Here is a 27,810-nt window from a genome sequence, read left to right as displayed (position 1 = left end):
CTCAAGGGTAGAAACAATCTTCAGTCACATTTGAATCATCTTGGTATTCCTGTTCTCAAGAGAAGAAACAATCTTCAGTCACTTTTGAATTTATTTTTAGAGAACTAGGAAAAGTCACATCTTCAGTCATCTGGGTATGGAGCTCACCAACATCAATTTGGCTTTCTCACATTTTGGGCAGTCCGGATCATCAAGACCATTTCCAGCAGGACTTGATTTCTTTCAAGAGAGTTCTTGCAACTCCTTGGATTACTCAGTGTGGTGGTGGACTTGATCCTGCTCCACCATATTTTTATGCACCCCTTACATAAAGCTGACCTGCTGGCCCTTTTCAACTCCCCATCAATCAAACATTGATGATAACACACACATTATGATCATCCCTGCTGGCCCAAAGTTGTCCCTTTTCAACCCCTCATCAATCAATCACTGATGACAACACTCACATTATGATCATCCTTGCTGGCCCAAAGTTGTCCCTTTTCAACTCCCCATCAATCAAACATTGATGATAACACACACATTATGATCATCCCTGCTGGCCCAAAGGTGTCCCTTTTCAACTCCCCATCAATCAAACATTGATGACAACACACACATTATGATCATCCCTGCTGGCCCAAAGTTGTCCCTTTTCAACTCCTCATCAATCAAACATTGATGACAACACACACATTATGATCATCCCTGCTGGCCCAAAGTTGTCCCTTTTCAACTCCCCATCAATCAAACATTGATGACAACACACACATTATGATCATCCCTGCTGGCCCAAAGTTGTCCCTTTTCAACTCCCCATCAATCAAACATTGATGATAACACACACATTATGATCATCCCTGCATGAGTGGCACAACCTAGGTTGACACATGACCAGGGTTCCTATAGAGAAGTCTCAAGCAAAAATTAAAGTATGTACCAGTATGTATCGTTGGGTTGCCCACCTGTTGGATTTCACTTCTATCAGTGGTATGTAGGAGCTAGGGGATCAGCCTCTTATCTAAATGAAGGTTGTCATCAAGGTCTTTCAGTTCTGGAGGAATCGACTCTCAGGACAAATGGTCCTAGTTATGTCTGACAATATAGTAGAGGCCTAATTCTTCCAACACGGGTGGAATAAATCACCTGACTCTGATTTAGTAGTTTCTACATTGATGCAACCAACTCCATATTAAAATACTAATCAGGCAAATTCCAGGCAGATTCAGTATCCAGGCCAAGACAATATAAAGAAAGGGTCAAGTCATTCATATGGAATAGCCTCTGAATCAATCAGGATTCCATTGTTTGTGCATACCCAATCAATGTATCCTGTCTTTGCAAATACCCAATCATTGTATCTTGTTTTTGTAAATACCCAATCATTGTATCCTTTGTTTGTAAACACCCATAATTATAAGAGAGAAGACTTCAAGACAGAATAGTCTCAATAACTGTTGATTAATAATGGACCTTTTGTGATGACGATGATGAAGATGATGATGATGATGATGATGATAATGATGATTCCATCATCAATACTTACCTATATGCAATAACTGTGTGCCAGACTCCATCACAAACATCTAGAGTGGATCTCAGTTTAAAAATGTTTATTTCATTCTGCTTTCCCAAGTTATAACTAAATTCCACTTTTCCATTCACAACACTTAATGATAAATAGTCACCAAGTATACTGGGACCACTACTTTGAAAAAGTAATAATCCATTTTTTTCTACAGTCTTGAATTGTAATTTAAATTTGTTATCTTTCTGTGCTGGTTGCCTGAAAAAAAGAAAACAAACATTTTAGCAAAATTAAAGAAGACCCAATAAAGAGAAGTCATCAAATTTCAAAGACTCCTCATGAATTTTTTTAGATTTAGAATGTATGCATCCATTAATACTCATGAGAAAGTATATACTTTTGTACAACTGAGAAATATATTTCCAGTTTCTCAAAATAATTCAAGAAAAATTCTGCAATTTAGCTAAAGGTTGTTGTGGGGGAATTGTTTACATTTACAGATTTACTATCAAATTATTTATTTTTGTGTATTTGTTTTATTGTGGTTTGGGTAAAAGTTACTTTTTTGGAGAGTCAGTACTTAAATTATCAAACTGAAGGAGAGTTATATTTTTTTCCACAAAAGATGTGTGTGTGTGTGTGTGTTTGTTCAAAATTTGCAGTGATATTTTTACAAAAAGTGCACAAGTTCTAGTGTACAGATTGTTGTATTTTCACTTTCTTTTCACTTTTCAGTTGATCTTTTTTTCTGGATCTAGATGTAGTGTTTTTCTTGGACTGTGCAACTGCTGTGTGCTGATAACAAACAATATTGGGTTGCACTCTCTGTTATCTGTCAGCAATGTAATATTTGAGAGCAATATCTCAGGAAATTAACCAGTACAAACATATTGATAGGTCTGACTCTACAAATATGCTGCATATCAACTTGATTCATACTAAAAGTGTCATGAATTTACTGCATATCAACTTGATCCATGCTAAGTGTCATGAATTTACAGCACGTCAACTTGATCCATACCAAAACTGTCACAAATTTACTGCATGTCACCTTGATCCATAATAAGTGTCATGAATTTACTGCATGTCACCTTGATCCATGATAAGTGTCATGAATTTACTGCATGTCAACTTGTTCCATACTAAGTGTCACAAATTTACTGCATGTCACCTTGATCCATACCAAAACTGTCATGAATTTACTGCATGTCAACTTGTTCCATACTAAGTGTCACAAATTTACTGCATGTCAACTTGATCCATACCAAAACTGTCATGAATTTACTGCATGTCAACATGATCCATACTAATGGGAAAAATATTGTTACCATGATACCGATTACTGGCTTATCAAATAGCTCCACAAAAAGACATGCCTTTGCCAGCAATTTCAGACTGTGAAAAACATGTTTACAAAACCAAAATCAATGATTCAGGTCAGGTAGACAATGAATTTGATTTTGGACAAGTTCAAATTTCAAAATGCATTTTTATTAAAAAAGGAAACAAAAATTGCAAATTAAATATGCATAACAAAAGGCACAAGCAAGTTGTTGTGACATAGTTTTTTGTAACTGGGTTAATTTTTGTGTCCCTAGGTATTCTTGTACTGCATCTGTAAAAGCACATGCATGTTATTGTGTAACAGTTTATTATAATCAAAGATGACTGTCCCTAGGTATCCCTTCACTGCATTTATAAAGATGCATGCATGTTGTTGTGTAAGAGTTTATTGGAATCACAGAAGACTGTCCCTAGGTATTCCTTCACTGCATTTATAAAGGTGCATGCATGTTGTTGTGTAACAGTTTATTATAATCACAGATGACTGTCCCTAGGTATTCCTTCACTGCATTTATAAAGGTGCATGCATGTTGTTGTGAAACAGTTTATTATAATCACAGATGACTGTCCCTAGGTATTCCTTCACTGCATTTATAAATGTGCATGCATGTTGTTATGTAACAATTCTTTTACAATCAAGGTTGATGTTTGTGTCCCTAAGTATTTGTTCACTGCATGCATATGCATGTTATTGTGCAATAGCTTTTATGTAAATAGCATCACAAGAGAGTTCCAGCATTATATCGCATTGTAACAGAAAGTTGGGGAGCAGCAAATTATCGCAGCTGGATCTAATAAAGATCTGTGTTGGCCTGAAGTACTCTAAAAATTATTTGGAATTCTGTATTCTCCAGTTTTACAACCTACTTATAAGTATCAAAGATTTAACCATGCAGTATTCAAAGAAATTTAATTCATTTCTTAATAGATTTTTTTAATTAAATGACACCTTAAAAATATTTCAGAATAGTGAACTTAACTGAGCAGATTTTCCAAAGCTGGGAATTCAGCACAAATAAGCATTAAATAAATTTCCCCATAGAAAGTTATAAAAAGAAGTCCCCTTCTATGAAGATAAATTAAAAGTTCTCATTTGAAAGGAAGACTTGATGTATACTTACATCATTTCCACTTCATTATTATACTTAAGATAAGTTTTTCCATTGAACATTACAGGTGAATTAGTATTTACACTATCAGCACCTATAGAAGAAATGGAAAAAATGGCACATGTTAAGTCATCCATAAGAAACCAGTTATAAAATATCTAAAAAAGAAATGTGTGACAAAAAAGAATTATATTTTAAAATTGCCTTTCTATCAAAAATATTAGAAACATGTTGAATTAGTGATATATTCTCCACAACAAAGTTTTAGAAATAATGAGATAGTTAATGTCCTGAGTTCCCCATACCAACTTCTTATCCTTTTATCCATTTATGATGAATTTTTGTGGGGGGGAGGATTGTTTTCTTTGGTCAAGTTTTTGTCGTAATGCATGCATGATTACTGGAGTTGCAGACATTAAAAATGAACATCGATCGTGCTGAAAGTTATTATAAACATTGTGATTGCTGAGTCTTGTGTGAAAGCCAGACAAAAATAGGTATCAGAAAAGTAAAAGCCCTTCCATTAGATACGTATGTTAGTCTACCTTTCTTTTCAATTAACTGAGAACAATTTCTTTTTCCATTAACTGAAAACTATTCTTTTTTTCATTAATTGAAAACAATTCCAACAGTTTAAACAATTTATAACAAAGTGTGTGTGATTTAGATTTATATGAAGCTTTTAATCATTTGTCACTAATAACGCTATGATGTCTGCAGTGTTGCAGTTTATGGTGATGTCTAACACTGAAGCATCATGCTGAGACATGTAGCACTATCTACCACCCATGACACCAGGTTGACCAGTCCTAACACTAACATCTTAATGCTGAGTGCTGAGTGAGGCAACCTATAGCCCCATTTTTATAAGTCTTTGATATGACTCAGCCAGGGTTTGAACCTGCAACCTCCGAAATTTGAGGCAGATGCTCTAGTCACATAGGTTTGTTTTATTACAATTACAAATTATGCAAGGTACACCGCTCCCTCGATAACTCGCGCCCGGATAACTCGCGATCCCGCTTATAACGTGGTGTCCGTCTTGGCTCCCGATTTTTTCCAGACAAAATGTATTTAAAATATCTTTAAAATATGCTGAACATGAAAAAAATTATGATAAGAATTGATAAATTAAACCTTGATACATTGCTCGTTTTATCATCAAAAATGGTGATTAATGCCTGTAAAAATATAATCCATATTTTGCAATTTGCAAGCTCTAGAGAAGAATTAATTTCAGAGATCTCGAAAACGCTTAATTACGCGTATTTGGACGCCAATTTTTGATCTGGGACGCAGAAAATCACTGAGGCTGGAGTCCTCCGTACGCATGTAATAGGTGCGCGGGAAATTTCAAAGATTTGCCGGTCCTGTTTCAGCCACCTGCTTTGTGGGAAAATGTGTTGATCAGTTTACTGTGCTGATATTTACAATGACAGAATTCAGTGACTGAAAGACTCTTTGATGTACTGTTGTTATTTCATAAGAGTACATTAAAAAAAAAAAAAAGAACATGATGCAACAGCTAGGCGGCTAGATCAAAGGCTTTGACTTGGCGGCCGAGTGAGAAAATATACTGATATTTAGTGATTGAATTCAGAGGCAGAAAGACCCAGTTTTAAAATCCTAGCGAGACCTCTGTTTAAAGATATCATATATTATGTAAGTTTTTAGGATAAATAGTTGTCATTATACTGTAAATAAACAGTCTGGTGAAATAGCGATCAATGAAAACTTCTGGTAAATGTTAACAGGTGGCAACAGAGAATGAAATAAACACCAATTAAACGACTTCCTGTGTGAAAGCCACATTCTAATCCTTTAATTCCGTTTCAGTGTAAACATTATAATCACAACATAGTCTGTTCATTGAAAACATGAAAAGAGTCAATCGACCGTCACATCGAAACCCTTGAGTACTTCTGTGAGAACCTAATTACATGTATATGCCGGCTTTGTTTTGATCAACAACTTGGGGAAGTGTTTGTTGCATTAAAAAAACAATCGATTACAAGAGACCTCGGGTGCTGGATTAAGGGTCTTGGAGCTGCCTTTGACGTAAAGCAAAACAGTAACAGAGACAACGACGACGATAGTGACTTCGAATGTTTCAGTGAAACTGATGTCATTAATGCCGAGGCTGTTTGGGAGAAATTAGTACAGACTCATGGTCCTGAGATGGGCGTTTCTCTTGGTGGAGGAGTGGATTTGTGCTGACAATGATTGCCCTACAGCCGAATACATGTCAGATGAAACTATAATTATTTCTATAGCGAACAAATTTGCAGCAGAAGACGATTCTAACTGGAGTAACACAAGTGTTGAAAGTGATGCAGACACAGATGTTGCACCCCCACCCCTCTGCACAGGAAGCAAATATTTTGATATTGCCATAAGGTGGCTGGAGACCCAAAATGTTGACTACGTAAAGCTCATGCAGTTGAGAAATCTGAGGGATTTTGCTCGGCGGCAGAGAAACCATGGAGTAACACACACAAAAAAAAATTAACTGATTTTTTCAAAAAGTGAATTGATATTTGTCAAGCGTGGCACAAACGGCAAGTATTAACTTGTTCTAATTTACGTTGTTTTAAATTTGTAGACCAATTAAATATGTCAGTACTGATTAACTCTTGTTTCTTTTTGTTTTCCATTTTACTTCTATCGCATTCAAATCTATCTATCTATCTATCGTTCGATCGACACTGTTTCTTGAAAAGAGTCGATCTTTTGTGTATAAAAAACTTCTAATTTGGCTCAAACAATAAAACTAGAATGCATACAATTCAACATAAAACTTAGTGACGTAGTACACAATGTGTGAAGTGGTACACATGTTCAGCGAACGGAAACCATATGGAATAATGTTTTCAATGTCAATATACTGTAATTTATCCTGAAATTTTTAATGTTGTCCTATGAGAAAATAATAAAGTACACCATTATGAAGAGATATTTATTAACAGTTAATCTCAGAACGATTATAAAGTGAGTATTCAACAGTATAATCTGCCTACCCCACCCCCCTTATTTTTCCGTTATGTCGTCAATCACTTTATTGGTTTTGGGCTTATTTTATAGGTCCCTCGATAACTCGCCCCTCGCTTATAGTGCGGTCGATGTTTCTGGACCCCGATGTGCGCGAGTTATCGAGGGAGTGGTGTATAAGAAATGGCAAATAACAATGTTTTAGATATAGTGAAGTACTTAAGTATTTACAAAAGACTGTGTAGTTTACGATAATATTTAAGATATAGTGAAGTACTTAAGTATTTACAAAAGACTGTGTAGTTTACAATAATATTTAAGATATAGTGAAGTACTTAAGTATTTACAAAAGGCTGTGTAGTTTACAATAATATTTAAGATATAGTGAAGTACTTAAGTATTTACAAAAGACTGTGTAGTTTACGATAATATTTAAGATATAGTGAAGTACTTAAGTATTTACAAAAGGCTGTGTAGTTTACAATAATATTTAAGATATAGTGAAGTACTTAAGTATTTACAAAAGACTGTGTAGTTTACGATAATATTTAAGATATAGTGAAGTACTTAAGTATTTACAAAAGACTGTGTAGTTTACAATAATATTTAAGATATAGTGAAGTACTTAAGTATTTACAAAAGACTGTAGTTTACAATAATATTTAAGATATAGTGAAGTACTTAAGTATTTACAAAAGACTGTGTAGTTTACGATAATATTTAAGATATAGTGAAGTACTTAAGTATTTACAAAAGACTGTGTAGTTTACAATAATATTTAAGATATAGTGAAGTACTTAAGTATTTACAAAAGACTGTGTAGTTTACAATAATATTTAAGATATAGTGAAGTACTTAAGTATTTACAAAAGACTGTGTAGTTTACAATAATATTTAAGATATAGTGAAGTACTTAAGTATTTACAAAAGACTGTGTAGTTTACAATAATATTTAAGATATAGTGAAGTACTTAAGTATTTACAAAAGACTGTGTAGTTTACAATAATATTTAAGATATAGTGAAGTACTTAAGTATTTACAAAAGACTGTGTAGTTTACAATAATATTTAAGATATAGTGAAGTACTTAAGTATTTACAAAAGACTGTGTAGTTTACAATAATATTTAAGATATAGTGAAGTACTTAAGTATTTACAAAAGACTGTGTAGTTTACAATAATATTTAAGATATAGTGAAGTACTTAAGTATTTACAAAAGACTGTGTAGTTTACAATAATATTTAAGATATAGTGAAGTACTTAAGTATTTACAAAAGGCTGTGTAGTTTACAATAATATTTAAGATATAGTGAAGTACTTAAGTATTTACAAAAGACTGTGTAGTTTACGATAATATTTAAGATATAGTGAAGTACTTAAGTATTTACAAAAGACTGTGTAGTTTACGATAATATTTAAGATATAGTGAAGTACTTAAGTATTTACAAAAGACTGTGTAGTTTACGATAATATTTAAGATATAGTGAAGTACTTAAGTATTTACAAAAGACTGTGTAGTTTACAATAATATTTAAGATATAGTGAAGTACTTAAGTATTTACAAAAGACTGTGTAGTTTACGATAATATTTAAGATATAGTGAAGTACTTAAGTATTTACAAAAGACTGTGTAGTTTACGATAATATTTAAGATATAGTGAAGTACTTAAGTATTTACAAAAGACTGTGTAGTTTACGATAATATTTAAGATATAGTGAAGTACTTAAGTATTTACAAAAGACTGTGTAGTTTACGATAATATTTAAGATATAGTGAAGTACTTAAATATTTACAAAAGACTGTGTAGTTTACAATAATATTTAAGATATAGTGAAGTACTTAAGTATTTACAAAAGACTGTGTAGTTTACAATAATATTTAAGATATAGTGAAGTACTTAAGTATTTACAAAAGACTGTGTAGTTTACAATAATATTTAAGATATAGTGAAGTACTTAAGTATTTACAAAAGACTGTGTAGTTTACAATAATATTTAAGATATAGTGAAGTACTTAAGTATTTACAAAAGACTGTGTAGTTTACAATAATATTTAAGATATAGTGAAGTACTTAAGTATTTACAAAAGACTGTGTAGTTTACAATAATATTTAAGATATAGTGAAGTACTTAAGTATTTACAAAAGACTGTGTAGTTTACAATAATATTTAAGATATAGTGAAGTACTTAAGTATTTACAAAAGACTGTGTAGTTTACAATAATATTTAAGATATAGTGAAGTACTTAAGTATTTACAAAAGACTGTGTAGTTTACAATAATATTTAAGATATAGTGAAGTACTTAAGTATTTACAAAAGACTGTGTAGTTTACGATAATATTTAAGATATAGTGAAGTACTTAAGTATTTACAAAAGACTGTGTAGTTTACAATAATATTTAAGATATAGTGAAGTACTTAAGTATTTACAAAAGACTGTGTAGTTTACAATAATATTTTAGATATAGTGAAGTACTTAAGTATTTATAAAAGACTGTGTAGTTTACGATAATATTTAAGATATAGTGAAGTACTTAAGTATTTACAAAAGACTGTGTAGTTTACAATAATATTTAAGATATAGTGAAGTACTTAAGTATTTACAAAAGACTGTGTAGTTTACGATAATATTTAAGATATAGTGAAGTACTTAAGTATTTACAAAAGACTGTAGATTACAATAATATTTAAGATATAGTGAAGTACTTAAGTGTTTACAAAAGACTGTGTAGTTTACAATAATATTTTAGATATAGTGAAGTACTTAAGTATTTACAAAAGACTGTGTAGTTTACAATAATATTTTAGATATAGTGAAGTACTTAAGTATTTACAAAAGACTGTGTAGTTTACAATAATATTTAAGATTTAATGAAGTTACTTAAGTACTTATAAAAAATCTGTGACGTTTTATTTTTATCAATGAAATTCAGCTGTAACAAAGAAATTTCACTGGTCCCCAACATCTAAATGACTTTGTAAATTTGTATCCATTGTAAATTCTACCCTTGGTAAGTCTCTACTCCTAGAATATGAGAAACTTATACTAACGTTTTTCACAGCGCTCTCCAATATATCGCTTAGGGCACCTGCAGTCAGCATTCTCAAGCCGTGGGACACAGACTCCACCATTCAAACAGGGGTTGATATTACACGGCTGTCCTTTATATTCCTCAATATGCCATGCTTCGATTACTGAGTTCATCAAATTGTCAAATAGGTGGTTTATATACAACTAGAAAGAGACAAGAAAATCTGTATCAAAAAACCATCTGACCACAAAAGAATTATACTTACATATACATTCATATTTATACAATTTATCAATTTATCAGAATCATCATATGGTTTCTGTTGGTAGCTACTGCCTGAAATTTTCTAAGTCAATGGCTGTGCCAGCTGTACTAACAGTGATGGGTTTGTATATATATATATATATATATATATATATATATATATATATATATATATATATATATATATATATATATATTTATGGCTGTACTGACAGCAATGGCCTTTTATATGTCTGTGTCTGTACTAGCTGTACTAGCAGTGATGGCCTTTTAGTATGTCTATGGCTGTATTAGCTGTATTAACAATGATGGCCTTTTAGTATGTATATGGCTGTACTAGCTTTCTGACAGTGATGGCCTTTTAGTATGTCTATGGCTGTATTAACAATGATGGCCTTTTAGTATGTCTATGTCTGTACTAACAGTGATGGCCTTTTAGTATGTCTGTGGCTGTACCAGCTGAACTAACAGTGGTGGCCTTTTAGTATGTCTATAGCTGTCTGACAGTGATGACCTTTTATTATGTCTATGGCTGTATTAACAATGATGGCCTTTTAGTATGTCTGTGGCTGTACCAGCTGAACTAACAGTGGTGGCCTTTTAGTATGTCTATGGCTGTATTAGCTGGTACAGCCATAAAAAGGTCATCACATTTAGTTCAGCTGGTATGTCTATGGCTGTATTAGCTGTGATAACAATGATGGCCTTTTAGCATGTCTATGGCTGTACTAGCTGTCTGACAGTGATGGCCTTTTAGTATGTCTATGGCTGTATTAGCTGTATTAACAATGTGCATGTGGTTCCTATCATTATGTCTATATTTGTATAAAGTAGTGTTTTCAAGATGTTTTTGACTTTGAGAATTCCTGGGGGACAAATTTACTTGCTCCAGCTATATAAAGCATTCTTACAACATCCTATCTGTTTGTAACCCACTTCTAGTTTTAAAAAAAGAAAGCATCAAGGATATAAAATATGCATGAAACTTGGTCATTTTATTAAATGATTTATAAGTTCTGACATGGATGTCACCAGAGGTCCCAAATACTGTCAGACTGTAGGTGTTTTAAATCAAACAAGAGTTTCTTTCGAAAAATGGTAGCCATATTTGCATAAGCCAGTCTGTGTTTTCAAGCAACACATGTGATGTAGTTCACCATCTTTGATAATCTCAATAATTCCATACATCTCTTTGACCGCTTGTATACAAGAGATATTTGTTCAGTTGGGGGGATATTAAAACTAGACATTTCAAATATTGGATGCATAAGACAGTTTTTAGTAAAATGGATTATTATAGAACCAGAAAAGGACAGCGATCAGTCTGTCTGTTTATTTACATCAAGAGCTTCCATCTGCTTTGAAATGCCAAAAAGCTGACAGTGTTAGGGATCCTCTTGGTGACAATCAATTTAGAAGTAATAAACTAATGAATAAAAGGACTAAGTTCTGTACATTTTTCCTTGATGATTTTTGTTTCTAAAATAGGTAAGAGGGTACAATTAACAAATGGATGGTGTGTGTATATTACAGACCTCTAGACCTGTTCCAGGTAAGTTTACAATAAGTAACAGGTAAGTTTACAATAACCTGGGAAAGCAAAACCGAGAAGGCATAGGAATGTTGATGGAACACCATCACAAATACTTTAATACTTACAATAACCTGGGAAAGCAAAACCGAGAAGGCATAGGAATGTTGATGGAACACCATCACAAATAATTTCTTTTTGCAACTAGTGTCTATTTCCAATTTCATGCAATTGGAACCAATGCAATTTTGATGCTTTGCCATTGGAAATTAATACAAGTCCCTGCCATGATACTGAGGAGGAAGCAGGCACAAATTCTTTCAGGATATTATAGAGGAAGCAAAGACATGTCAGGATATTGTGGAGATCACTGTCCAATGGTCAGGCACAACCCAGATAATACTGAGGTTCATAGACTGAAAGTTTAGGAAACCTGATGACTATGCTGGTCTTCTGTGCATCATGCTCTTGCCTTTAAATTAAGCAATATATATTAGGCCAAAGTCTGATGTATTCATTTCCACCTTACCCTCTGTATGGCTCCAGTTAGATTTGAAGTGATCCCAGAGTCAACTGGAATACTAAATCTATCCTTGTAACCTCCCAGATACACTTTCTCAGACAGCTGCAGTTCCATAAAGTCTGACTGCTAAAAAAGACAAGAATTGAATCAGACATAAATATTGATAAACCAAAAGAGTTACCGAATTTTGTGCCATTAAATATATAAGGTTTTTAAAATACAATTTTGTTAAAGTCCTTTAGTTAATGACATTATAAATTCTAAGATCCTATGAATGTCTTGTGTACTAAAAAAGGAGTAAAATTATAATATATAGTACTATTTTCATCTATGAAATCTCAAGGTCAAAGTGACAAGTACAAGTAAACATCATCACTTTGTCCAAATAGGTCATTAATGATGCAAATGGAGGTCAAAATAGTATGACATGATCAAAGGAGGACGTCTGTACTGTATGGGAGTCAGGCTGAATTATTTTGTGATTGGATAAAAACTTGAACAGCAGTTGTTGAATTAATCATTGGAAAAGTATTTCACAATATTCATTAATTCCAGAAACTCCAAATATCATTTTTCTATCATATTAAGTAATTACATTAAGAGCTTTTTGCACCACATTGTTCATTCATAGAGTTTGTTGACTTGGAAGATAACTCGCTGAGAGTTGTTTATTAGAAATGATAGAATCTCTTTGGACTCACAGTGCAAAAAAGAAATATTTATTTAAAGACTGGGAAATTAAGATCTGAACTGATTTATATCTTAAAAGGTTTCAATGTAAAATATTCATGAAAAATTTTTTTAATTGATCTACTGAGAAATATTTATGCAAGAATACTTTTGGAAATTTAAAACATCGTTATTATTTGTGTAGTGTTAGTACATAAACATTTTAACTGGCCACAGATATCTTTCAGAATATCTTAGGATGTATTTGCATATCTTGAAAATAATAGAGCATTTAAGGATTTCAGGAATTCATTAATCATTGTAAGTTAGTTTTAATTGTTACTCCTGTATATTAGGGAAATACATTTTTATTTAAAATATAAAATACTTTTTGGTTTTGCTCTTTCTTTTGATATATGTATATATACATATATATATATATATATATATATATATATATATATATATATATATATATATATATATATATATATATATATATATATATAATTTATTTTATTCCATTACATGTTATTGCAACAATGTTTGCTGACCTGTCCTTGTCCAAAATTGAGTTCAGTTCTGTTTGACCGGATTGACTTTTTCTATTTTTAAATATTTAATTTATGTAAACAACTAATAATGTACATATTGGCATTTCCTGTATCTATCTATTCATTCTAAATTGCCCGCATTTCCTGCACGTGAGAAGTGTTAAACATTTCATTGATGGCAACAAAGAATGTCATCTACTATAACAGTTCTTATTCTTATTATGTATCTTGCTTTTATGAGTTACAGAAAAGTGGTTTTAATTTCAGTAACATGGATATTAACTATACACATGTCTCATCTTGGATCCTTCTTTCATAATTTTACATGATATTTTATCATAAACCATGAATCCCCATGCCAAGACAAATCCCCATGCCAACATGAATCCTCATGCCAAGACAAATCCCCATGCCAACATGAATCCTGATGCCAACATGAATCTCCATGCCAACATGAATTCCCATGTCAACATGAATTCCCATGCCAACATGAATACCCATGCCAACATGAATCCCCTTGCCAACATGAATCCCCATGCCAACATGAATCCCCATGCCAACATGAATCCCCTTGCCAACATGAATCTCACTGCCAACAGGAGCACATTAGAAGCTGAGCCCAAAATACACAAACTAGCATGGAGGATAAAAATAATCACACAACCTGAATATGGGGTCCGAGTGACCTTGTAAGGCAGAATTAATGTCATTGAAATATACCCACATACCAATTTTGATGAGTGTAAGTGAAATAGGGTCCAATATATATATATATATATATATATATATATATATATATATATATATATATATATAAAAGGTGTGACAAAGAAATAGACGACAATACAAAATTTACTCTTGCATGATAATGAGATCATAGGGACTTTGCTTTGATAAGGTTGAGTTACCCTCCATAAGATACATCCATATGCCAAGGTTTACAAGTGTGTGTAATAAGATACATCCATATGCCAAGGTTTACGAGTGTGTGTAAAAAGATACATCCATATGCCAAGGTTTACGAGTGTGTGTAATAAGATACATTCATATGCCAAGGTTTATGAGTGTGTGTAATAAGATACATCCATATGCCAAGGTTTATGAGTGTGTGCAATAAGATACATCCATATGCCAAGGTTTACGAGTGTGTGTAATAAGATACATCCATATGCCAAGGTTTATGAGTGTGTGTAATGTAGATTACAATATATTGATGATGTAATGAAGATCAGCTGAAAACACACAAGTCACTTGTTCAAAATTGGGTGAAAATAACCTAGCTTTTAAATTGTAAAATTACTCACAATGTTATGCAAACATATTGCAATTTTCGTAAATACAGGTAAATATGGTATACGGTATTGATGGTGTAATGAAAAGATCGCTAATACAACAACAGTCACTTAAAGGCAAGAACACTGGGTCACAGCAAGCTAATTTGGGTACTGACAAGTTACTCTGTTCAAAATGATTCCATACAAATTTTCATCAGTGTTGGTGAAACTGGATCTATGTTACTGAAAGCTTTATGAACAAGATAGTTGAAAATGAAGTGTGAAAACTGGGTCATAATCAATGATGATCTAGAATTGGTTGTTGTTGTTGTTGTTGTTGTGGGGTTTAATGCCATTTTTCAGCACACGATAGGCTATGTATGGCAGCCAGTATTAATGGTGGAGGAAGAACCCAGGAAGAACCACCGACCCAAGAGAAGCTACTGGAAAGCTTTCTCACATACCCACATTGGATCTAGCATTGGTATGGTCAGATTACTCTCCCTGATATGCATACCATTTTTTATGTGTGAGTGAAATATGGTCCAATATATTTAAGGTGTAACAAACTGAGTGCTAAAATTTCAAAGTCAGTCAAACATGAAGGTTAGGTCACAATGACCTAACTTTGGAATGGTCAAGTTACTTTTTTTTAAACACAATCACACACCAATTTTCATGCAAGTAGGTGATATATATCAAGATTATGGATGGTGTAGTGAATAAGAAACTGAAAACATAAAAGACACATTCATACATTTTAAGTCTCAATGCCCTAGTTTTATATGGAAAGATTATTCATTGTGAGATGCATATACTTTGCAATTTTTATGATCATATATTAAATAGATAATCCAGATTACTGAGTCACTGAAGGTATAACAGACAAAATAATGAACAAACAGATGAACAAACACAAGAGCAAAAGACACCCTACTCTGTCTGTACCCTGTCAACTCTGCAGGTAAGATGAAAAATGCATTGCATATATTCATTTTATGTAAAGTCTATAACATTTAGATATTCTTTTATTTTTTCCTTATATCCAAATTGGTGTGCGTGTGTGATTACCAATGCATATAAAATTTCTTTTGATCATCAAATTCTCCAAAACAACTAGACATTTTTTTATCTACTGAACTATACCAGTAAATTGGGGCCCCGAGTGGCCTAAAGCACTCTCCGTTACGGATCACTGCCATCTCACCTCTGTCTATGTGTGTTCGAGTCTTGGATTCAGCCAATGTGGGTATGTGAGAAAGCTTGCCAGTAGCTTCTCGTGGGTCGGTGGTTCTTTCCGGGGTTTTCCCAGGTTCTTCCTCCACCATTAGTATTGGCTGCCATGTATAGTCTATCATATTCTGAAAAAGTGGCGTTAAACCCTACAATAACAACAACAACAACAATACCTGTAAATCATAGTTCTTTAAAACTGGACACCTTATAAACTTGCAGATTCCTTGTAATTATTCAATGTTTACAATATATATTTAGCTATTTCCAATTCTCTTGGTTTCATTTTTGTTTTCATAATACAGTATAGTAGCAGTAGTGGTAGTAGTAGTATTAGTATCAGCAGCTTTTGCAAATGCGTTATAATCAGACATTATCAGCATAGCTGAAATCTAGATATAATGTTGATCAAGTTTCACTTCACATATGTAAAACTATATCTGACTAGAAAATCCAGAATCTGACAGAAATATTCATAATGGCATAAATTGAGGTTTAGAATAGGATTCTGGATTCTTGGCAGTATTAGTAGTGTCAGTTCCAGTTCCCCTTCTGACTGTACAAACGTCCTCAATATTATTATCATCAAAGTAATTTGTTACAATTTAATTTACAGGATCATGGAAAGCAAAGTTTTAGTCAGTTATGTTTCTTTAAGAATATATACCCAATTACATTTTAACAACAGGAAATAAACATCGTTCTGTCTCAAAACCAGCCTGCTCAGCAAGATGAAATTTTAACTTTCCCATCTATATAGTACATGGGGAGAAGAAAATCTTCCAAATCACCTTCCTTTCCAGCACTTGGCATCTTCCCCTATAAAAAATAATGCCTATTTTTGCTTGAGAGAAATATCATTGAGGAGGCTCACGTTTTGGTGGGTTTTGGTGGGTAGTGTGATTGGATAAGTATTTTCAGAGAAAATTTTTAAAAAAAAATAATTTACCATTTTACTTGAATACGTTGCCCCAAAAACATCTTAACAATATATAATAGAAGGACATACATGAAAATCCATCCCCCACCACAGGAATACTAGAGTATCCATTCCCCACCACAGGTATCCTAGAGCATCCATTCCCCACCATAGATATCCAGAGCATCCATAACCCATCACAGGTATTCAAGAGCATTCATACCCCCAGCACAGGTATCCAAGAGCATCCATTCCTCACCACAGGTATCCAAGAGTATCCATTCCCCACCACAGGTATCCAAGAGTATCCACTCCCCACCACAGGTATCCTAGAGCATCCATTCCCCACCATAGGTATCCAGAACATCCATACCCCCAACAGTTATTATAGAGCATCAATCCCCCACAAGTATACTAGAGCTTCCATCTCCACAAAACATGTGTTCTAGAGCATCCATCCCCCACCACAGGTATCCTAAAGTATCCATCCCCCACCACAGGTATCCTAGAGCATCCATTCCTCATGACAAGTATCCTAGAGCATCCATTCCCCACCACAGGTATCCTAAAGTATCCATCCCCACACCACAGTTATCCTAGAGCATCCATTCCTCATGACAAGTATTCTAGAGTATTCATCCCCTACCACAAGTATTCTAGAGCATCCATTCCCCACCACAGGTATCCTAAAGTATCCATCCCCCACCACAGGTATCCTAAAGTATCCATCCCCCACCACAGGTATCCTAGAGCATCCATTCCTCATGACAAGTATCCTAGAGCATCCATTCCCCACCACAGGTATCCTAAAGTATCCATCCCCACACCACAGTTATCCTAGAGCATCCATTCCTCATGACAAGTATTCTAGAGTATTCATCCCCTACCACAAGTATTCTAGAGCATACATTCCCCACCACAGGTATCCTAAAGTGTCCATCCTCCACCACAGGTATGATAGAAAAAAAATGTCAGGAGACCCTACATGAAAATAAACCTCTCCCTTAACATGAAAGCAGCAAAGCTGACAGTCATGCTGTATGGCGATGATGCAGTTGATTTGATTCCCCTACCAACCTGTTTTGATCCACACATTAAACTGTTTCAAGAAAAATATTTTTTTAATTCATGACTTTTAAACTAGATTTGGAATTGACTAATAACTCCTGTGAGCAAATATGCAGGCATTTTAATTCACCACCCTTGGAGTGTAGGAGAAAGATTATTTCGATTTGGATTTTAATCAACCAACTAAAGCCAACAAGCCAAAAACCAAACCACCCTTCAACAATTTTTCAGTCATATCACTAAAATGTCTGCAGTGTGGCAGATTGAAGTGATGTCTAGCACTGGGACATCATGCCGCAGATATGTAGCATCATGTCCCACCTAGTCCCATTATCCTGACACCAGGCTGACCAGTCCTAACACTAACTTGTCAATACTGAGTGCCAAGCAACGAAGCTGCAAGCATCATTTTTATAAGTCTTTGGTAAGCCTCAGCTGGGGTTCAAACCCGTGACCTCCCACATTTGAGGTGGATGCTTGCATAAAGTAATTTATTTGACTGTCCTTATCTAGTAAGTCAATTAGCCTGCATTATTCCAAAAGAAATCTTAGACATGAACTCTTTCTATTGCACACATATTTTTAAATTATCAATTACATTGTGTACCATTTACCACACCAGAAAAAGTCTGAATTTCATAAAAAGCGAAAAATATGTAAAAATATCAATGAAAATTCACAAATAAGGAAAACTATAACAATACTGTTTCACATTTTTTGGTCAATGTGTAGAATTAAAGATGATGTTGATGGATATCAAGAGTTGATGAAGCGAGATATTACTCATACCACAGCAACAGCTTATACTGGTAAACATCCAGTATATAGTCAAAGAATTAGTGGGGGTAATTTTGAAGTGTTTCTTCCCTTAGTCTATTCTGGAGGGCTGGACACAAGATTTAGCTCAGAGTTTATTTTCTAACATTCATGTGTGCAGGATTGTTTTCCACGGAGAAATACAATTCATGAATTCAGAAATTTCTGACATTGAAAAATACAATTAATGTGTTCAGGAATGTATTCCATGGAGAAATACAATTCATGCATTCTAGAATGTCTTCCATGATGGAGAAACACAATTCATGTGATCAGGAATGTATTCAATGAAGAAATATAATTCAGGCATACAGGAATGTATTCAATGGAGAAATATGATTAATGTGATTAGGAATGTAGTTGTAGTTGTTGTGGGGTTTAACGCATTTTTCAGCACACAATAGGCTATGCATGGCAGCCAGTATTAATGGTGGAGGAAGAACCCGGGAAAACCCCAGAAAGAACCACCGACCCATGAGAAGCTACTGGCAAGCATTCTCACATACCCAATATGGCCGAATCTTAGATTCAAACCAATGTAGACAGAGGTGAGATGGCAGTGATCCATAACGGAGAGTGCTTTAGACCACTCTGCCACTCAGGCCCCCTGATTAGGAATGTATTCCATGGAAACACATGTTGTCTGTTATAAACATGCTAAACAAATGTAATTTTTATCTCAGGACAGACTTAAGTATCAGGGTTTATGCTGTCCATACAGAATAGCGTAGTATACATATCATAAACATAATAACTGTACCTGAGAAATGCCCTTATCAGGTTTGCCCCCATCTAGGATCAAATCAGCTTCCCTGTTCATCCGATGCACCATTACTCTATGCCACTTGTTGAGGGTAACTGCTTTTGAGCTCCTAGATAAAAATGACATTAAGAAAAATCATACATCAGGTATTGTATAAATTACAAGATATAAATTCATTCATTTTCAGAGAATACATTTTCAAGTTTATTCTTCTAAAAAATAAATTTGTGCAGTATCAATTTCATCAATTTGTGAAATGGGCCAGCTGTTTCAGAAACAGCTGTAGAATCTACAGAAAGGTCATTGCTTGCTTAGTCTTTGAATTCATAGTTTGTGGCAACCACAAAATTACAAAGATTGATGCATTGCAATTTCTTGAACTTTTGTCTAAAAACTTAATGATTGCTCTTAAATATAAGTTTCATTGTACCATAAGGATATTCTGAATTTATGTTGATTCCTAACAGATACACAATTTGTAGTAAAATTTTCATGGTGTTCAAAGTTACTGGATTCAGAATATTTTCTACAATTTGCAATATATCAGCCATGCTCAATGGTCATTGTCTGCATGAAGTAAAAATTATAAACAAACTGCAATTCCATTATACCATCCTTGTTTAATGGTCATTCAATTTCCATTTTACCATCCATGTTTAATGGTCATTCAATTTCCTTTTTACCAGCCATGTCAAATGGTCATTCAATTTCCATTATACCAGCCATGCTTAATGGTCATTCAATTTCCATTTTACCAGCCATGTTTAATGGTCATTCAATTTCCTTTTTACCAGCCATGTCAAATGGTCATTCAATTTCCATTATACCAGCCATGCTTAATGGTCATTCAATTTCCTTTTTACCAGCCATGTTTAATGATCATTCAATTTCCATTTTACCAGCCATGTTTAATGGTCATTCAATTTCCTTTTTACCAGCCATGTTTAATGATCATTCAATTTCCATTTTACCAGCCATGTTTAATGGTCATTCAATTTCCATTTTACCAGCCATGTTTAATGGTCATTCAATTTCCTTTTTACCAGCCATGTCAAATGGTCATTCAATTTCCATTATACCAGCCATGTTTAATGGTCATTCAATTTCCTTTTTACCAGCCATGTCAAATGGTCATTCAATTTCCATTATACCAGCCATGCTTAATGGTCATTCAATTTCCTTTTTACCAGCCATGTTTAATGATCATTCAATTTCCATTTTACCAGCCATGTTTAATGGTCATTCAATTTCCATTTTACCAGCCATGTTTAATGGTCATTCAATTTCCATTTTATAAGCCATGTTTAATGATCATTCAATTTCCATTTTACCAGCCATGTTTAATGGTCATTCATTTACATTATACCAGCCATGTTTAATGGTCATTCAATTTCCATTTTACCAGCCATGTGCAATGGTCATTCAATTTCCATTATACCAGCCATGTCAAATGGTCATTCAATTCCATTTTAACCAGCCATGTTCAATGGTCATTCAATTTCATTATACCAGCCATGTCAAATGGTCATTCAATTTCCATTATACCAGTGATATTTAATGGTCATTCAATTTCATTATACCAGCCATGTGCAATGGTCATTCAATTCCATTATACCAGCCATGTTCAATGGTCATTTAATTTCCATTATACCAGCCATGTTCAATGGTCATTCAATTCCATTATACCAGCCATGTTCAATGGTCATTTAATTTCCATTATACCAGCCATGTTCAATGGTCATTAAATTCCATTATAACCAGCACGTTAATGTTTATTTTTAGTATGAAAAGAAATTAATGGACAAACTGACTGTATAGACTTTAACACAGTTTAATTTGTATACTGAGTGACACACTAAAATAAACATGAAAGGTATTTTTTATAAAAGGGGGACAGATTTATCACAGGTGATCCTCATCCAAATTCATTCTGTCATACTGTTATCTGATATAAATAATAAGAATCTTCACATAGATATCTCGGAATTCAAGAATGTATTAGAAACCAAATTCAACTTATATTTTTTGGTAGAAATATGCATATTAAATTTAATACTGAACCCCACAGATTTAATGTGATCTTACGCTTTTATTACAGCTATGGATCTTTCAATGTTTTTTTTTATCACACCTGATTTTGACAGGACCACTTCCCAGGTCAAAATGGAACTCCACGTGCCTTTCCACAATGTTTAGAGAAATAAAATCTCCAAGCCCATCATACTGACTGGCAAACAACAGCATCCCTTATAAAAAGAAATATAATGAATTAAGTAATTAATGATCAATAAAAAAGAATTTAAATTAATTCATCATATTTTTTAATGTCCAAATACTTAAAGACAATGAAATAAATCAAGGTATGATGAAATCAGAACTTTTGCTTTCTAGAGATCTATTCATTTTGAGATATTTCTATGTAAATTCTGATGGTTCAAAATAAGAAAGTACCCAAGTGATAAAAATAGTACTTTGTCAATATCAGCCAAGTTCATGTTGCCAGAACTGCCACACATGAACATCTCATTGTCAATATCAGTGAAGTTCATGTTAAAACTACATGTCACACATGAACATCTCACTGTCAATATCAGGGAAGTCAAAGTTGTTAAAACTGCCACACATAAACATCTCTTGTCAATATCAGGGAAGTTAAAGTTGTTAAAACTGCCACACATGAACATCTCTTGTCAATACCAGGGAAGTCCAAGGTGTTAAAACTGCCATGCATGAACATCTCATTGTCAATATCAGTGAAGTCCAAGTTGTTAAAACTGCCACGCATGAACATCTCATTGTCAATATCAGTAAAGTTCACGTTGTCAGAACAGCCATGCATGAACATTTCATTGTAAATAAAATCATACATGTGAACTTTGCAACTGGGAGGATTCTCCTCCCAATAAGAATGTTGTGCCCTGTCCCTCCTGTCACTCAGGGAGATGTCCAGTGTACACAAAATTATCCCCCAAAGAATTCCAAAGCAAAAACTTATTCATTTTGTTTATTCACACCTTGCATCTAATGTAGCATATTTACAGTGCAGACTTCCTGTCATCACAAGATTATGAACAGGCATATGCAGCAAGTAAGACACTTTAATTCAAGAGACAATGGCCTACACCATGTCAATAGATTATACTATGTGTAATCAGTAGTAATTTAGGAAGGATTAATGATCTTAACAGAATATTTATGGATTACTAAAGAACTCAAAAACAATGAACATTTCATTCATCTTGGATGGTTGGCTTGACTTCAATGTTAAACTTTAAATTACAGTTTTTGAAGATTAATATTACCAAATAAAAGTGTTCTTTTCAGTGTCAGCTTTAACAGAATTCTGTATTTACTTACTTAAAAATAAGTGTAAATGACTATAGTAGATCTTTGTTTTAAAAACTGAATTAAGAAGTCTTGAATATTTGGTTCATGCAAATCAGTGTAAAACCATGATACAATGTTATCTTTGACTGCCTGTATAATCATGTAGTAATGAAACAATGGACAGATATTATTATCTCTTTTCTTCCTTTGCAATATCAATCTTATGACTTATGTAATAAGTCAGCTGATCATCTCACTAGGCATACAAAATCAATACACTTCATATCATACTGATTTTACATATTTTGCTGTAATTTAGGCATCTTGTTTTCCAAATGCATCTTATACAAGTTTATTGCAAGAGTTTATACAGCATTATCAAGTTGTAGGAATACAACATATTACATCCTTCATTTACGAAAGTCAATCCTACATTGCTATGCAAGTAACATACCATTAGGCTGTAAAGTCAGGAACCAGACCTCTATGGACATTTGTTTAGCCACCTTTTCCATTGGTAGAACCATAAATGAGTCACCTTTAAAATAGGGAACAATCACTCGTTCTAGCTTTTCTGAAAATAAATAAAAAAGATACATTTATTTTATATAATAGAATCCTTTTTGGTAAAACTTCTAATTATCTTAAAACCATTTTAAATTAATAATTAGATCTGCTAAATGACATTTGCACCTCTGAATCATGCTCTAATAATTAGTAAGCAGTTAATCAAGAATAGTTTCTGGTTTGCATTATGTACTAATTGGATTATCACCACTAACTGGATTATCCACACCTAAAGTCAAATTTTGAGAAAACTGATATGTGTTAGAAAGAGTTCAGAACAAACGTTTTAATGCAGTCAGTCACAAACTGAATAGGAGAACCAAGAAATAGACAATAATTCCAATATGTGTTTAACAGACCTCCATGCAGACCGTAGCAGAGGATACGGTTGACTCTGTACGTTATTGACCAACACTTCTCAATGGCCTGATTCTTTGGTCAAGGTATGCATCTTTGGACTAAATGTATTGTGCAGAAACCATTATGTTATTATCAGACTTGCCATGACCTTGAACTATGTCCTTCAAACCTGAAAACCTACAGGTTTCTTATTAGAAAAGTGCAAGCCAGCCATCCACAGAGTTTGTCAAGAGACTTACTTTAGAAGAAAAAAATTATTATGCAAGAACTATTTTTCTTTGAGTTACAATGACCCTGACCTACAACCTGTTGACACAAAATTTGAAAGGCCTATCCCATAGCTATGAGATATGCATGGCAGGATATGTACTCTGGTTGAGGTTCACCCTTCAAGTGATATGCACAAGTCAGATAGGCATGCCCTATTCACAATTAGTACACAACCACCTTACCTCTGTGATTTGTTTTATATGAGGGAGCCATGATGGATTTCATCTTATTAAGCTTGTTCATGGAGTTTTCATTCACAGATTTTGCTGTGCATGCTTGTTCATGGAGTTTTCATTCACAGATTTTGCTATGCATGCTTGTTCATGGAGTTTTCATTCACAGATTTTGCTATGCATGCTTGTTCATGGAGTTTTCATTCACAGATTTTGTTATGCATGCTTGTTCATGGAGTTTTCATTCACAGAATTTGCTATGCATGCTTGTTCATGGAGATTTCATTCACAGATTTTGGTATGCATCAATATCATGCTGATTTATGTAATATTTTAAGCCAGTGTTTGGAATCTTCAATTTGAAAATGGGTGTCTGCAGGGTAGCTTGATCTGCCATTTCCTTGCCAATATGAATATGACTAGGCAGCCAACAGTACAGAATATATTTTCCAGATTACATGAGCAAGTGATGTCTCTGTAACATTAATGATCTTAACAGGTTGTCAAGTTTCTAAATTTTCAAGGCTTCAGTGTGGAAAAGAAATGCAAAGGGATGACACATTTGTTTTTTGTTAGGTCTGAATGTTCTTCAAAACTTTCAGTATGATAGTAAAAGCTGCATGTTTGGCAGCATTAAAAATGGAGGTTTTGCCAAGTAACCAACCCAAAATGTTGCTAAGGGTCTTGCGACCTTGTTGCCATCTTTCAAAAATGACTGTACAAAATATGTCTCTGATTTCATTGAATCTGTTCTGAAAAATTAGAAGATTTGTAAAAGATGTCACAGATTTGAATGGTAGAATAATATTTTTGAGGTTGTGAGAACCATGACGGTGATTTGGGAATACAGAATTTTGCAAATATTTGGAAACATTTATTTTTGCTGGTTCTGCATTTTGCTTTTGACATCTCTGGAAGCATCATCAAACCATTGTTTGCTGGCATGTATAAGGACAACAAAGATGTTGGTATCCTAAACAACACCCTGGAGTATTTCTTTTAAATAAGAGATTGTGTTCACTATGTTTCTTTTCTTAAATGAACAGGCATCATGTTTGTTTTGCAGGGAGAATGAAACATTTTCCAATCTGCCTTGAACTTATGACATAAAGTTTGACAAGGATAGATACTGTAGACTTGACATTATCAGATAGAAGTGGAAATGCTACAAGTTTGAAAAGGATAGATACTGTAGACTTGATGTTATCAGATAGAAGTGGAAATGCTACAAGTCTGACAAGGATAGATACTGTTGACTTGACCTTATCAGATAGAAGTGGAAATGCTACAAGTTTGACAAGGATAGATACTGTTGATTTGACCTTATCAGATAGAAGTGGAAATGCTACAAGTTTGACAAGGATAGATACTGTAGACTTGACCTTATCAGATAGAAGTGGAAATGCTACAAGTTTGACAAGGATAGATACTGCTGACTTGACCTTATCAGATAGAAGTGGAAATGCTACAAGTTTGACAAGGATAGATAATGTAGACTTGACGTTATCAGATAGAAGTGGAAATGCTACAAGTTTGACAAGGATAGATAATGTAGACTTGACCTTATCAGATAGAAGTGGAAATGCTACAAGTTTGACAAGGATAGATAATGTAGACTTGACGTTATCAGATAGAAGTGGAAATGCTACAAGTTTGACAAGGATAGATAATGTAGACTTGACCTTATCAGATAGAAGTGGAAATCCTACAAGTTTGACAAGGATAGATACTGCTGACTTGACCTTATCAGATAGAAGTGGAAATGCTACAAGTTTGACAAGGATAGATACTGCTGACTTGACCTTATCAGATAGAAGTGGAAATGCTACAAGTTTGACAAGGATAGATAATGTAGAATTGACCTTATCAGATAGAAGTGGAAATCCTACAAGTTTGACAAGGATAGATAATGTAGAATTGACCTTATCAGATAGAAGTGGAAATCCTACAAGTTTGACAAGGATAGATAATGTAGAATTGACCTTATCAGATAGAAGTGGAAATCCTACAAGTTTGACAAGGATAGATACTGTAGACTTGACCTTATCAAAGAGAAGTGGAAATGCTACAAGAAAGAAGGGCTAATGCATAATATGCTCCACAAAATGGTGGACATACAAAAACTTAATTTTCAAATAATTCATACAAATAGTAATTTAAAGTTGGTTCGAGCACTAAAGATAACTGGTATAAGGCAAAGATATAATACTTTGTTTGGACCACGTTTGCTACTATAGTTTCAAAATACCAGTATGACAAAAATGATTACTCCCAACTTACATCATAAATACAAGTTCGCTCATAGGGCCTAGATATCATATTGTTTACATGTTATTCAATGCATGTTCAAGCCACATTTTGTTGCATGTAATTGGTCTCCAGTCAAAGGCATGTGGTTTATATGTGAATGGCCTCCAAATGGTTTCCAGCTAAAGCTTGTGGTTTGAATGTGCATGGTCTCCAGTAAGGCTTGTTGTTTGTGTGTGAATGGTCTCCAGTCTAAGGCTTGTGGTTTGCATGTGGATGGTCTCCAGTCTAAGACTTGTGGTTTGCATGTGAATGGTCTCCAGTCTAATACTTGTGGTTTGCATGTGGATGGTCTCCAGTCTAAGACTTGTGGTTTGCATGTGAATGGTCTCCAGTCTAATACTTGTGGTTGGTGTGTGGATGGTCTGCAGTCTAAGGCTTTTGGTTTGCATTTGAATGATCTCCAGTCTAAGGCTTGTGCTTTGTGTGTGAATGGTCTCCAGTCTAAGACATGTGGTTTGTGTGTGAATGGTCTCCAGTCTAAGACTTGTGGTTTGCATGTGAATGGTCTCCAGTCTAAGGCTTGTGGTTTGTGTGTGAATGATCTCCAGTATAAGCTTTTGGTTTGCATTTGAATGATCTCCAGTCTAAGGCTTGTGGTTTGTGTGTGAATGGTCTCCAGTCTAAGACTTGTGGTTTGCATGTGCATGGTCTTGAGTCTAAAGCTTGTGGTTTGTGTGTGAATGGTCTCCAGTCTAAGACTTGTGGTTTGCATGTGCATGGTCTCAAGTCAAAAGCTTGTGGTTTGTGTGTGAATGGTCTCCAGTCTAAGACTTGTGGTTTGTGTGTGAATGGTCTCCAGTTTAAGGTTTGTTGTTTGCATATGAATGGTCACCAGTAAAGCCTGTGGTTTGCATGTGAATGGTCTCCAGTCTAATGCTTGTGGTTTGTGTGTGAATGGTCTCCAGTCTAATGCTTGTGGTTTGTGTGTGAATGGTCTCCAATCTAATGCTTTTGGTTTGCATGTGAATGATCTCCAGTCTAAGGCTTGTGGTTTGCATGTGGATGGTCTCCAGTCTAAGGCTTGTGGTTTGTGTGTGAATGGTCTCCAGTATAAGGCTTGTGGTTTGCATGTAAATGATCTCCAGTCTAATGCTTTTGGTTTGTGTGTGAATGGTCTCCAGTCTAAGGCTTGTGGTTTGTGTGTGAATGATCTCCAGTCTAAGGCTTGTGGTTTGTGTGTGAATGGTCTCCAGTCTAAGTCTTGTG

The 27,810-nt window shown here is 34.1% G+C and overlaps 1 protein-coding gene across 6 annotated transcripts in view; it reads right to left on the bottom strand.

Annotated features, from left to right (window-relative positions):
- The window catches only part of LOC149781218 (agrin-like), a 454,787-nt gene that overhangs the window by 16,217 nt on the left and 410,760 nt on the right, over positions 1-27,810 (bottom strand). For all 6 annotated transcript variants that reach the window (XM_089935296.1, XM_089935300.1, XM_089935297.1 and 3 more), the window contains 7 exons: positions 23,379-23,498; positions 21,729-21,843; positions 19,595-19,706; positions 12,308-12,427; positions 10,003-10,186; positions 3,973-4,054; positions 1,526-1,765 (listed from right to left, as the gene is read on the bottom strand). In XM_089935296.1, coding sequence (XP_089791422.1) covers positions 1,526-1,765; positions 3,973-4,054; positions 10,003-10,186; positions 12,308-12,427; positions 19,595-19,706; positions 21,729-21,843; positions 23,379-23,498 — 973 coding nt within the window. The remainder of the gene's footprint in view (positions 1-1,525; positions 1,766-3,972; positions 4,055-10,002; positions 10,187-12,307; positions 12,428-19,594; positions 19,707-21,728; positions 21,844-23,378; positions 23,499-27,810) is intronic.

Source organism: Sinohyriopsis cumingii, chromosome 15 (assembly GCF_028554795.1).
Source record: "Sinohyriopsis cumingii isolate HCF-2022 chromosome 15, ASM2855479v2, whole genome shotgun sequence".
Lineage (NCBI taxonomy): Eukaryota > Metazoa > Mollusca > Bivalvia > Unionida > Unionidae > Sinohyriopsis > Sinohyriopsis cumingii.
Note: the sequence above shows the minus strand (reverse complement) of the source record. Positions and strands in the feature narration are given on the sequence as shown.